Source organism: Neopsephotus bourkii, unplaced genomic scaffold (genome assembly GCF_033783945.1).
Source record: "Neopsephotus bourkii isolate Nb327-2 ecotype Australia unplaced genomic scaffold, CSIRO-AGI_Nbou_v1 NB_1655, whole genome shotgun sequence".
Taxonomy (NCBI): Eukaryota; Metazoa; Chordata; class Aves; order Psittaciformes; family Psittacidae; genus Neopsephotus; species Neopsephotus bourkii.
In genome coordinates this window covers 5,425,324-5,438,935 of record NW_026902129.1, presented here as the reverse complement: position 1 = coordinate 5,438,935, position 13,612 = coordinate 5,425,324, and the positions used below count along the sequence as shown (strand labels likewise).

The following is a 13,612-nucleotide window of genomic DNA, read 5'->3' as shown; positions in this document are numbered from 1 at the left end:
GCTCATGCAGCAGTGTCCAGGAAGGACAGCTTTGCTTTAAGTCTGGGTAGATTTGACATTTGCTCAAAATCCTTCCTTGATCTTTGGATACAGTACAATGCCCCAAACCCCACCAAATCCATATCCTGGTTATGCACCTGCTCTCCGCAAAATTGGACAAGTCTGCTCTCCTGGTAAGTCACCACTTAGAGAAATCATAAATTATTTAGAAACCACTAAAATAGCAAATGAAAAAAGGGACTTCCTGGATATTTTATCCAAGGTACAAGACAGGCTCCAGGCAAGATTTATGGGATTTTTGCCACCATGACCAGATGAGTCTTCATCATTCTGGTACAACATGGCAGCTTAAGCAATCTTTAGAGGGGTAATAAAGGTCCTTTTGGCTGACTACTTTTCAGGATGCAAACAGTGCTTTGTGAGGTGTAGTTAAATATGAAAAGTACTTCTGGAACACAAAGATGGATAATCATGCATGGCCAAGTTTTCTGGTTTTATTCCCAGCAACAGCCACCATCCAAGCTTGTCCAGAGCAGCCTTAATCAGGTCATAAATCAGTGGAATAGAGAAATGAAATTGTACTTTGTGGGACCAAAAGAACATCCATATTTCCAAAAGAAGAATCTAGTGATTTTTGCAATCACAATTCTGCAGTAAGTGTACCACATTCCTGATGCTCCTTGGTCCGTGTCAAACAAATGACACTGAGTCGAATGATTCTCAGATTTACTTTGGTCAGTCAATAGCATAGGAATGGTTAATTGTTGTGGCTCTCATTGATGAATTGATTCTTTCTGAACTTGATGGGTATGGAAGGAAAGGAACTGCATGAGACAAGTATCTTTTTCTTCTTTAATCTTCCTTGCCCTCAAATAGCAAATTTTCAGCTGTCTGCTCTTATGGACTGCAAAGGCCAGCAGCTCTGCTGCTGTAATTCTCACGTGAGAATACTGTAATTCTCACGTGAGAATACTGTAACTCTCACATGAGAATATGGCCCTTCATGTGCTGCAAAGTACCAGTAGACTATGAACTCATAAATCACATGCCGTGGACAACCCTCAGGGCAATATGAGAGAAGCCGCCACAGGACTGGCAGACCCTACAACAGCAACGACAAAACCTTCTAAATAGGTACATTTTTATCTGACTGCTTATGCACTTTTATCTTTTCTACCTTCCTTCCAACCAGAGCAATAATCTCTATTTCTTTGCCTGTCTTTATATCTCTAACTGAATTTCGTTTACCACCTTCAAAAATTACACAATAGCTACATACAAAATACATGCAACTGAAATTGCTGTGCTGTTGTGAGTCAACATTTTTTAACCATGCTGACTTTGATGCATGTAATATATCCAAAGTGGATTAATTGTTTTTCAACATCCCTTTCCACAAGTTCGGCACTTTGGATCTTTCTTTCCTTTGGAACAAAAGCACATTTTGAAATTTGGGAATTTTCCCCAGCACAGAAACCTTGTTTTCCACAGGCTCTAATCCATGGTGAGACAGTTCTGGTCTGGGGTACAGCAAGTGTTGTCTATGGTCAAGAAAGAACATGAAGGAGAATGCTTAGTAAATGCACTGGGAATATAAAATGGATGCTTTTACTAACTGTCAAGGACTGGGTTTATAGTATCTCCCATGAGAAAACTTACACAGGTTTTTGACAATAATATATGGTCATGGAAGTAAATTCAAATTTATTCATAGGCAAAGTTTTTTTTTTAAACTATAAATCATATCTGTAAAGTTAAAAAAAAAATTCAATTAATCAGGATGTTCGGAATACAGCCATTCTGTTTCCCAAATGGCTGCGTCACTCAGTCAACTCTCATAAAGGCCCCTGTCTGCTCAAATGAGGTTTCATTTATACTAATATTTAGAAATGGCTCACACTTTAGAGGCTATTTCTAGCAGCACTCAGATTTAGGATATGAGGAACACAGGTGCAACGAAGATGCTATTCATTATTTCACAGTCATCAGTTTTAACAGCCTATTACCAAAACATTTATCAAACACAGCTGAGAAAGAAACACACACAAACTGACCTGTGATTAGTCAAACACCATAAATAACAAGCATCGAATAGACGATATGCAAGTTTGCAAATGTCCCATGATATTTGTTTCATAGAATCATAGAAACACCCATGTTGGAAAAGGCCATTGAAATCATCAAGTCCAACCATCACCCCAGGACTGCCAAGGCCACCACTCAAGCATCAACGGAGTTTTTGAACACTTCCAGAGACGGTGATTCTGCTCGTTAGGCATTGGATTCATTAACAAAATCAGGAGAGATCATTTGCACAACCCAGAAAGACCACAAACAGAAAAGAGGCTAAGCATATTTGCTTGTATCACTGCGCAATGGCCTAGGGTTTTGAGACACCAGACTGCAACCCAAACAACTTTCGCACTCATCCTGCTGGATGACTCTGAGTGTGTTATTTCCTCTCAGTTGGGATTAACTGCTTTAGTTTAAGGCAGGAATAACTCTACTGACCTTCTTTGTAAAGTACTTAGAAATATGCAGATGGGAAGCATGTAGCTGCAAAGCAGCAGAGGAGGAAGCACAAACCATACTCATCCCTGCCATGCCATGTTAGATGCTGCTTACAACCAGGTTGTTCAACCTGAATGTTCGATGCCCACCCATCACTGCAATCTCATAGACTGCCTTACAGTACTCTTCACCAGCATCTGAGGATGGATTTTGTATTCCTTACAGACCATGAAAACACCAGTTATTGTAAATTAGATCAGGCAACCTTTCCTTACTGCACCTCTTGCAACAGAATGTCCTTCAAATACAGAGGACAAATATAACTTGTGTGACAACTGCATACAGCTTAAGTTTTCAAGTGTGATTTTAAAAGGGATTTAAGCAGTTGCTCTCCCTTCGGTGGTGAATTTCACCTTCTGAAATATCACAGAGATTGAAGGAGGAATACACTCCTCCTCATTGCAACCCAACCTGTCTGTGTGTATGTGTGTGTGAGAGAGAACTGGAAATTTATCCATCATACCGACTTACTCTATCACCTGTTGATCAAACTGGAGGACATGCAACTCCTATCAGCACTCAGCCTGCACGAGAGGTTACCACAGAAAACTCTCAATGTTTTACATAGAAACATCTAGCCCAGATATGATTAACACTTGATAACAATCCTGTCAAATTTTATACACCTTTAAACAGAGTTTACAGCAATAAGGTTTGCCAAGATGCTACTATTCATATCCCATAAACACATTTTACAGTGATATGCATATCAGTGATAATGACGCTGACAATAGCAGTCAACAGAAGCACAGATGTTGAGGAATATTCTTAGGCAACATGTATTACTGCTTATATCCCCAGAAACTTAGTTGAATACTCTAAGTTGCCACCTTTACTATAAAATACAGACAAATATTGGTATTTTAAATGCAAAGTTGAACCACTTTATGTGCAGCTTCATAGACAAAATTTCTTAAATCACATTATGCTTTCACAGAATAAAGTCTCTTCAGGGACAGCCACTTCTCTGAATTTGCATGGGGTGTCTAAAATGTCACCAATTTACAATTTAGTTTGCTTTCTACAGAGGAGTTAAGTGAATGAAAACCAGCCAACTTACGATCTCCTTGACAACGCACGGGACCCACAGATATCTTGGCTTCAGATCCAGGCCGGTCAACGTCTCCAACCACTATCTGACTCACTGGTAGGTGCTCTTTATATGACAACATCCCAGTGTCTTTTCTCCTGAATGACAGAGAAAAAGAAAGCAACTGTGAAACAGATGAAAATAATTTCCTTGAACATTATTACTGTTCAATGAACTAAGCACCAAGAGAACAGGTATGCAGCGGTTACACCAGTACAGTGTTACCCACCTCAAACAACATCAGTTTGACAATAATGCTGTCTGTTTACTGGGAAACAAATGGATAGCAGCTACTGTCACCCAGGAACACAGGCCGAGTAGCATGGCCAGTCCTTGACTCAGCTGGGCTTGTGTGGGTCTCCCTGCTTTCCTGACTGACCAGCTCCATGTTAGTAGCTAACAACTTGCTGTTGATCTTGCTGATGATGTCTTCTGAGAGGGAAAGATACCCTAATGCTTCCCAGAAGTGTATCTTTATTGCTCTAATTGCTGCCAGTTATTTTACCTCTGCATACCAAGTGCTTCTTTTATATTTAACATTTTTAGTATTAAAAGATAGAAATAAAAAACTCATTATCTAGAAAGCTTGTCATAGTCCTGTCATTTCTAATACTAAATGACTAAGTCAAAAAGCTCTAAACTTGTGAATCTAACCACGAGTATAGAGTTAAAACCCCACTTTAGTTAGCAAGATCACTAAAATTCAAATCATAGTAATGTCTAAAAGCTCCTCATTTCACCTGCAGTGAAATGCAGTAACCTGGTGCCTTTTTCATGCCTAGGTCAAATCACTAAGCACAGTTACAACACGTATCCTTTCTCATTTCAGAAACTGAATGCAGCTGGCATGTTGAGTGCTCTTTCTTCCAAATAGCAAATAAAATAAACCAAAATATATCAGATACTTTATCTCTAGGTGCATTTTTGTTTTTTTGTTTTCTTATTGTTTGGTTGGTTCTTTTTCAACATAAACACATGGAAGGCCACAAATATCCACACAGGAAAAAACGCACTACATACAGTGTTAGGAATATGCTTTCTGACACAAAAGAAAGTAAGAGGAAGCAAAATTAAACCAGCTTTATTGCCTCTTACTTTTTAACTGTACCTTGGCATGTAACCGAGTATCTAAAGTAAGCAACTTCTTGATCTAAAAATTCATTTCTTTGTTCAAAAATACCATAGGATGAAGAATGAATTGAGGATCTGGAAAAGTTACTGAAGAGCACAATGTGACTAACTGGGATCTCGTAAGGATTTCAGGAAACTGAAAGTCTTTTTCATCTCTAGTTTGGATGGTTCCATGACCTGACTCATATTGTTAATAACTAACTGGGAAGCACAGCAGGGACCTGCATAATGTGTGATAATGCTTGGAGTTTTCCAGGAGCACAGTAGTATTTTCCAGTAGTGTCCCCAGTCATCATCCTTAGTGGGTCCTTCTGAAGAGGCTGTTGGCAAAACATTCTTTGTAAAAGCAGCACAACTAAGGTAATTAAGAAAACAACCATCACAGCTCATTGGAACTCTTGTCTGCTCTCTGTGATGAAGAGAGTCATTAGAGATTTAATTACTAGAGTTTTTCAAATAGGAGATGACTGTTTTCCTGAATCGGCATGTTCTTCCCCTTCAGAGCACTTGCCTTTCTCCATGGGCCCTTTGTACTGCTGAGATCATTAACCCTCTCTGGTTGGACACAGCTATACCAGGTGCTGGGTTGGTGAGGCTGCTCCAGGGGACTGCTAGGAAGGAAGAAAAATGGAGAGGAATAACCCTCACAGGCTACTTCTGCAGATTGTGCTAGGCTGTAGCATACTGCTTTTCATCCACAGATTGCAATGCCCTTTACAAAGGTACTGTATTCATCAATTTGGAGACAGCTGATATACGAAAAGGAAGATTAAAGGACTTTCCCTTTAAGGAAGGAAATAGTGAATAGAAAGCCATGTATATGACCTAATCTTCCATCGCTGCTGAAGACCTGTATCCATGGCACCCACTCCCTCCTAACAGAGGATAAACGTAGGTCATCTCTTTACTCTTTCTGAGATTTCCCTCTGAGACTAGCTTTCTCTGCCGATTGTTACTCTTTCAAAGAATGCTTTAAAGATGGACGTGCCTGTTTAAAAGAAAGAATTCTTCAAAGACCATTAAAAAGAAAACTATGGGCATTTCTCTTCTTCCCTTGCCCTCTCACAAAAAGGACTAATATTTCAGCTCCAAATAAGGATGTCAAAGGGCTGCCCTTTTCCTGTCACCAATAGCTTTCACCTCCTTTGAAGGAAATAAAAAGGAACAGTAACACTTTTCTTCCTCTTTACTGACCATATTTCTATTAATTTTAATATCTGACTTATGCATTTAGTGATATGGTCACTTTAAGGCTGTTGCCATGACAGTAAAACTAAATGTTAAGAGTTCTGTTCAGAAATAGCCTTATTTTCTGATAATTGCCTACTTGTCTCATCATCATTCTCAACTGCACCGAAGCTCTTGAGGACTGGGAGTACTGGACAAAGCATTAGGGAAAGGGAGCTGTCTTTTCTTCAGCGGATCCTTCATAGTTTGTTTGCTCTTAACAAAAAAGGGATAATGATAGTTTCTGGTCAACACGTGCACCAAAAAGACATATACACTCAAGACACTGAGTGGTTTTGCTATGCTTTTCTAAGGTACTTGCAGTTCCTCTGGACACAGCAATAAGCGCTGACAAAGTCAAAAAAGTTATAAACCAAAGACTGAATATAATGCTTGACTTTGTACTACACATTTAGAAATAATCACAGCTGGAGCACTCAATTCCTGCAAGTGATAATGTTCTTGCCAGTATTTAAAGACTTTGCACATCAAGAAGGTGGAGAAAATCTCTGAAGTTTTCCCTCACCAAAGAAAATCCCCTTAAGAGAATAAAGATTGAATTCAGAGTGTGTCATATTCCTATTAATAACCAAATGGGAGATGAATGAATCTGATCAAATCCTGTAATTATTACCAGGAGATATTGATGAAATCTCAGTGTAATTTTCTATTTCTAATTTCTTTGCCTACATATAACAGTCTGCAAAGTGCTTCAGGGTGCCTTTGAATGAAAGCAGCAGATATTAGTGTAAGATTTATCATTGTTTTGATTATGATCATCTACTTACTCTTTATAAGCATTCTGTGGAATGCATGTATCTGCAAATGAGATATTCAAGGTAATGATAAGATTCTGTATTGCTATTAATTTGCTTATATAATGATTTAATACAACCAGGCTCCTGTTACTGGATTGATTTATTTTCTCCTATTTCTTTAGGCATCACTTAATTATCAGTCCAGTCCTATTGGGAATCAAATAAAGAATGTACTACAGGTAGGAATGGAGTTAATTTTAAAAGATATGCTTACATGAGCTGAGGAACAGGAACTGTTTTGAGACTACAAATAAAACACCTACTGGATTGAAACTGCAGTGTTAAACACATATTATTTAGCATCAGAAACTGTAGTGATAGGACAGGTGATGGGTTTAAAATTCAACAGGGGAAGTTCAAGTTAGATATAAGGAAGAAGTTATTTACCGTGAGGGTGGTGAGGCGCTGGCACAGGGTGCCCAGAGAAGTGGTGAATGCTCCTTCCCTGGCAGTGTTCAAGGCCAGGCTGGACAGAGCCTTGGCTGACATGATTTAGTGTGAGGTGTCCCTGCCCATGACAGGGGGGTGGAACTGGATGATCTTAAGGTCCTTTCCAACCTAAACCATTCTATGGTTAGCTGTGGTCTGAAGAATAAAAACTCCCACATGTTCCCATTTCAAAGGTATTCAACTGACCACCTCTCTGAAGACCCAGATTTTTAGTATGCAAGCACCTTTACTGTAATCCCTGAATTTCCATGATCTATCTGAGAGAGGTATAAAGCAGTTTTGTCCAGCCAGTATCTGCATATGACTGTAAAAAACACTGTGAAGGGGATTGGTGTACCAAGTATTAGCATTTTCTCTCTTCCAGAAATATCTGGCAAGAATTTTATTTATATTTGAACTGCTAGGAAGAGATGGTAATACAGAGAATTTAATGAACAATGCCATTTTGGCAGCATCCATAATAATCTGGAAGCGAGTTACTTGGAAATACACAAGTTCTAATTAACAGGATTAAAACAAGGGCAAACAAAAGCTAGGATTGAAGCAGAACTAGCTAACTTTTGAAGGGATTTGATGAAAGTTAGTTAACTTTCTGTAACGTACATACCATGCAGCATAGAAGTCGTATCTTTAGATTTACCCTGTTCCCACAGCTCTGCGCTTCTAAGGAATTATAAACTGCCAACAATATAACCCAAGCCAAAAACTTCTTTTTCTACTTGAATTTGCTGTTCTCTGGGACTCTTTACAGGTCCCTTTCCCACCTTAGATGCCACCCTTAGACATTAAACTGGAGCTAATGACTCTTGAGTACTGTGGCTGCCAAGGGGTAGTATGAAAAACGTCTCATTACTTTATGGGATAGTATAAACAGTCAGAGAGCCATAATTCAACTTGTTTTCCCCACACTGGCATTAGACAGGCTGAAGTCCTACAAAGTACATTGTTCTTGTATTCCTAACAGCAAAAGACGTCTGAACTCTTAAAAGACTGATCTTAAGGCAGTTGAGCTGCATATCTAGCACACAAACAGGAAAGAGTGCCAACCTGTAGCAACACGCACTTCATTATGATATAACCAGTATTTCACTTGGGTAATCACAACCTATATGCAGATAAAACTACCAGCTGTGTGGTGCAAACAAGGGTTTGTAAGAGGTTTGTTTCAGTGGAAAATGATGAAGTAAACCAGGGAAGCAGTCTGGATGTTTGTTTTAGAGAGCTTTCAAGAGCTCACCTTCTCCTCACCTCCATCTAAATGATACAGTGAAAGACTGAGTGATCCCAGCACCCGAATTACTAACATGAACATGTCCATTCTTTGCCTTCTATTGGTAAAGACTAATTCTGTCAAACCCATGAAGCTGATGGTGTAGCAGGCATAAGTAATTCTTGTTTAGAAATTATACAAGACTGATTAAGTTATTTTAGATTAATTTACTATACAAGCATAATATTCGTACCTAGTCCCACAAGGAGAATGATGAACAAATTTAAGATACCCTCGATGACAGTGAACTATACAAAAGAAACACTGTAATGTGAATTTAGTCAGGTTAATTTAAGGAACTTCAAACCTTCTTTGGAGAAGAAATCATCTTATATTAGCCATGCAAAGACATGTTTAATTCACACATTTTTTCCTGGGATTGAGACTTAGATCTCCTTTTCACTTCACACACTCTATCCATCCCCTGACCTTTAAGATGAAAAAACTTTGGAATTAAATGAGGAAAAAAGTTTGCTCTTTTGGACACCTCTCAAATCTTATAATCCTATAACACCAACCCTCTTAATGAAATGCAGGTTAATTTGAATCATCATAAACATCCTTATGAGGATTATATGCTTTAATAGTGATTAGAAAATTATTGCTTTGCAAGGTATACCGTATACAAATCAAAAACCTGCTAATAAAATACCTATTTTTAAAGAAAGTTAATAAAACCTTGATTTTTTTTCTTTCCAAAAGACTTAAAATACATGCATCTTCCAAAGGCAGATTGTCTAAGAACCACTTTTCAGTATGACCAGGCATGTGGGATTTAGCTGAATAATTTAATATGCCTGATGTTGAAACTCTATCACCATGGAATTTCTGCAAGCAGTTTGATGAGAGTTTCTGAGCTAAGAAGTTGACAGAAACCTGCTCCATTTCTTCCCTTTTCCCTGCTTGGCAACAGATGAGACACTGAAACCTCTGGCAGCTCAGAAAGAACCTTGAAGTCCAGAAGATACGCCACTGCTATCACAGTACTTCCTGATGCCATGTGTGATAGAGATACATTGAGAAACGGGTGAGAAATGGATCTCATTTAAATAATCCCTCAGGATGGAGACAGAGATAGTTTAGGCTGCTTTTAGAGGGCTCTTACCTGAAAGGACTTCTTGACTTAGTCTGTGAAAAACTAAACCACCACAGCAAAAGGTGAATAATGGAGATAGCAAACTGCGCTCTGATTTCTTTTGAACTGTATGGATCAATTTCAGGGGAAAATCTGCCTCTCCTGAGTATGTGCTTATATTCTCCTTCCAACAGAACAGTGGAGACAGAATGTTTCTCCTTCAAGCAGAGCAGTTCCACTTACAAACTTCTTTTCTTTAACATTCCTTTCCAGGGCTCCTCTTTTGGGGTCCAGCAGCTCCTCTGACTTGTTGATTTTTGTTATTTCTATACCAAGACATTTAAAGAATGGAATCTAGAAATCCTACTATGCTGTAACTGATCTCCAGCACCTTTGCCTGTATCAACAATTCTCTGTCTCAGTTTCAGATTTTTATTAAGTAGGACAGGAAATACATGTGGCACTTCCTTTGGGGGTAATGATGAATCTTGCATTGAGATGTCCCTTCCTCTTTGGGTGATTATGGAGATAAGATTACTTGGAATTCAGCTGAAGCAGACAAGAAAGTTCTCCCGTGGACCTACAACTGAAATGGGATGTTATGGGAATCTGCCAAGAAAAACTGGCATTGGAAAGGGCAAATAACTCAAAGAAACCTCTTAAAAAAGTTAGTTAAAAATTTCACTTGGCATTTTCAAACCAGTATGATTCTTTGATCTCAAAATATGCCAAAATTCAAAAGCTATTTTGAAACATAACAGCTAATAAAGGAAACTTGAAAATAACCTGAAATTCACAATGCCTAGAAAGTTTTCAAATCAAACTTAAAAAGCTTAAAATGCTTTATGACAGAAACATGAGAAAACTCTGTTCTCAACAGGTGTAATCAAACAAAGAACAATAAATTAAATGTTCCATTCAGCTATGCAACATGCCCCCGAAAGTTTAAACGCCTTTCTTCATAATCACCTTGACAAAGAGAAACCTGTATTCCTTCCATGATCCGTTCACACATACTGGAACTTCCCATGAAATCACAGGCTACTTCAGCTCCAAGGGAAGAAAATCCCAAAAGACTGTACTGAATACTGCCAGCTGCTTCCAAAATTCTCTGATTTAAAACCCCAAGCATTTTTCATTCCATTTTTGTACATCTGAACGCACTATAGCAATGGTAACATATTCTGTGTGCACACTTAGAAGTAGTTACCTAATGGAATGTGCGTTTTTCGTATCTAAGCTATTGAATATCCTATTCCAAGATCTCTGCAGATAAATGATGAATTCTAGTCTAATTGTAAAGATATAAATATATATAGATAGATATCTATATATAGATCTTTATCTATAGATAGATCATTTATTATTAGACTAACTAATAAATAGTCCATTCTAGCTATCCACAAGCCTTTGGACCATGGCCTATCAAACTAGCAGAGCAAATGTGCTTCTGGCAGGATTTTTAAGGCACAAAGATCTGTATTGGAAGAAATATTAAAAATCTCAGAGCAGCAGCTCAGAGACTTCATTTCTTGGAGTTCTTGACAACTTTGACAGTTTTATTTCATATGACTGAAAGAGCTAAATAAAAATAACTTAGTATGGCGTGACAAAATAACAGATGGCTATAGTTAATGCTGACTTCAGCCCCTATACGCCTGTTGAGTTCAATAAGGTACTAAAGTGCGTAACTTAGTGTTGAATTTGGTCCAGAAAACTTAACGAAGTATGGGACTTCCTGCACCTAGAAAATCTCAGTGAAACCCAACTATGCAAACAGCTACCATTGCTCCTACCCTTCCACTAGCACTCCCTGTAGTGTTAATCCTTACATCACATCTATGGGTATACTTCATACAACACTGAAAGCAATCTACACTTCACACAGAAGCACCATTGGGAACATAAGGGTGCTGTGATTTAGCTCACCTTTTCAGTTCCTTGTATAGCCATGACACCCAATACTTTGGGGAAAAAAAAGTAGGTTGATCACACCTTGAAACACTGCTTGATTAGGAAACCTTACAAAATCATACATATGGTAAGTATGTCCAGAGAAGGGCAATGGAGCTGGTGAAGGGTTTGGAGCACAAGTGCGATGAGGAATGTTTGAGGGACCTGGGGGGGGGGGGTATAGTCTGGAGAAAAGGAGATTCTCAGGAGACCTTGTGGCTTTCTACAAATGCCTGAAAGAAGGATGCAGCAAGGTGGATTGTTGGTCTCTTCTCCCAATTAACAGGCAACAGGACAAGAGGAAATGAACTCAAGTTGCACCAGGAGAGGTCTGGACTGGATATTAGGAAAAATTTCTTCACCACAAGGATTGTCAGGCATTGGAACAGGCTGCCCAGGGAAGTGGTTGAGTCACCATCCCTGGAGGAGTTTAAAAGACATGTAGATATGGTGCTTAGAGCCACGGTTTAGTGGTGGATTTGGCAGTGCTAGGTTAAGGGTTGGACTTCATGATCTTACAGGGTTTTTCCAACCTAAACAATTCTAGGATTCAATGACTCTCCAAGTAGGCCGATTCTGTCTCCCAAATTTACATCTCCTGGTAAGCATTTTTCATGGTTATCCTTCCCTTTGTCTTTTTATGCCAAACTCCTCTTTCATTTGGGCTTGTTTATGCTTAATACAGATGATATCTGAGCCCTTTTAGCCTTACATTTGGGCTTCTGTAAAATAGAGGTTATTAGTAAGCGTAAAGCTGTCTGACATGAAAAATGTTGTATTCAGCGGTGTTGGATTCTGCTCTGTATAAAAAATTACACTTATCCTACTTCTGTATCTACATGATATTTTGGAAGACATAGAAAAATTATGTTCCTTGCTAGCCATCACATGGAAAATAAGCATAAAAGCATCCTTTTACTAAATAAAAACTATGTATCCAATAAAAAGACAAAAGATGGGAAAACAAGTAATGTCATATACTAGTAAAAGTAGGATTTCTAGAGAAATTACTATTGAGCTATTTATTTCCTTTCTGCAAAGGCCCCAAACAAGTCTGTACTGATTTTTAAGAAAACTTAGGTATTTGACCCTCTTTTTCAACAGGTTTTCAGTACTGACTGAACTCAAATTTAACCACCACCACATCTTCCTTTATCTATGACTAGTTCTCATTCTTGATATATGGTGTATTTATGGAATGAGACATAATTGTCTCTCCTCAGAAGACCTCAGTTTTCCTTCATCCCTTAGAGAGAACTGTCACATTGTACTTTAACTTTGTCTCCAGTCTCAGCCCCAGAAGATTGCTTCCCATTTTACCTCTGTGGGTGCATGGAGGAAGGCAAACCCACAACAGTGATGCCCCTCACACAAAGAGGCATTTATCCCAGTAGCTCACCAGTGTTATTCAAACTTTATTGTGTAACATACAGCTTGTACATCTGTAGATGCTTGCTCAGTAAGAGGATTTCTTAGCCTACTGCTGGCCAGCGTTGGAATCAGTGATCCTACACTTATTTTTCTTTCTCCTTACGTGATAAAATAGAAAAACTGTTTCTAACTGTAAAATTATTAGTCAAACTTGTCTGAAACAAACTCTGCTTTTCCCTAACTGCTTAAAAACATCTCTGACTTATGAAAGCTAGAGACCTCTTAAGTTATCCTGGAACTGGTAAGGAGATGGGGAAGAAACAGCAATTTAAAACACCAAACCATGGGGAAGCCAAATTAAAGAAGAAATTTGCAACAGCCATTGCTAAAAATCAAGAACCAAAACCCAAACCTCAAAATCCCACAAAACACTGTAAATTATTATCTGCAAATTGTGCCATAAACATAATGCATGATGTTGCTACATCTACTGAGAAAGGAAAGAGGGGTCCATTAACATGAAAGTTCTTCAGTTAAAAAAAAAAGAATTAAATATCTCACTACAAACGGGTATCACCATTCATCAGAAATAATTACCTGAAAATGAATGCTCCAAGTTATTGAAGCACATTTAAAGCAATGTTGCAGCATAGAAG

The 13,612-nt window shown here is 38.4% G+C and overlaps 1 protein-coding gene across 1 annotated transcript in view; it reads right to left on the bottom strand.

Moving 5' to 3' along the window:
• CNTNAP2 (contactin associated protein 2) overlaps positions 1-13,612 on the bottom strand; it is a 1,027,100-nt gene that overhangs the window by 155,162 nt on the left and 858,326 nt on the right. The window contains exon 15 of the mRNA XM_061374850.1: positions 3,632-3,759. Within this exon, the coding sequence (XP_061230834.1) occupies positions 3,632-3,759 (128 nt within the window). The remainder of the gene's footprint in view (positions 1-3,631; positions 3,760-13,612) is intronic.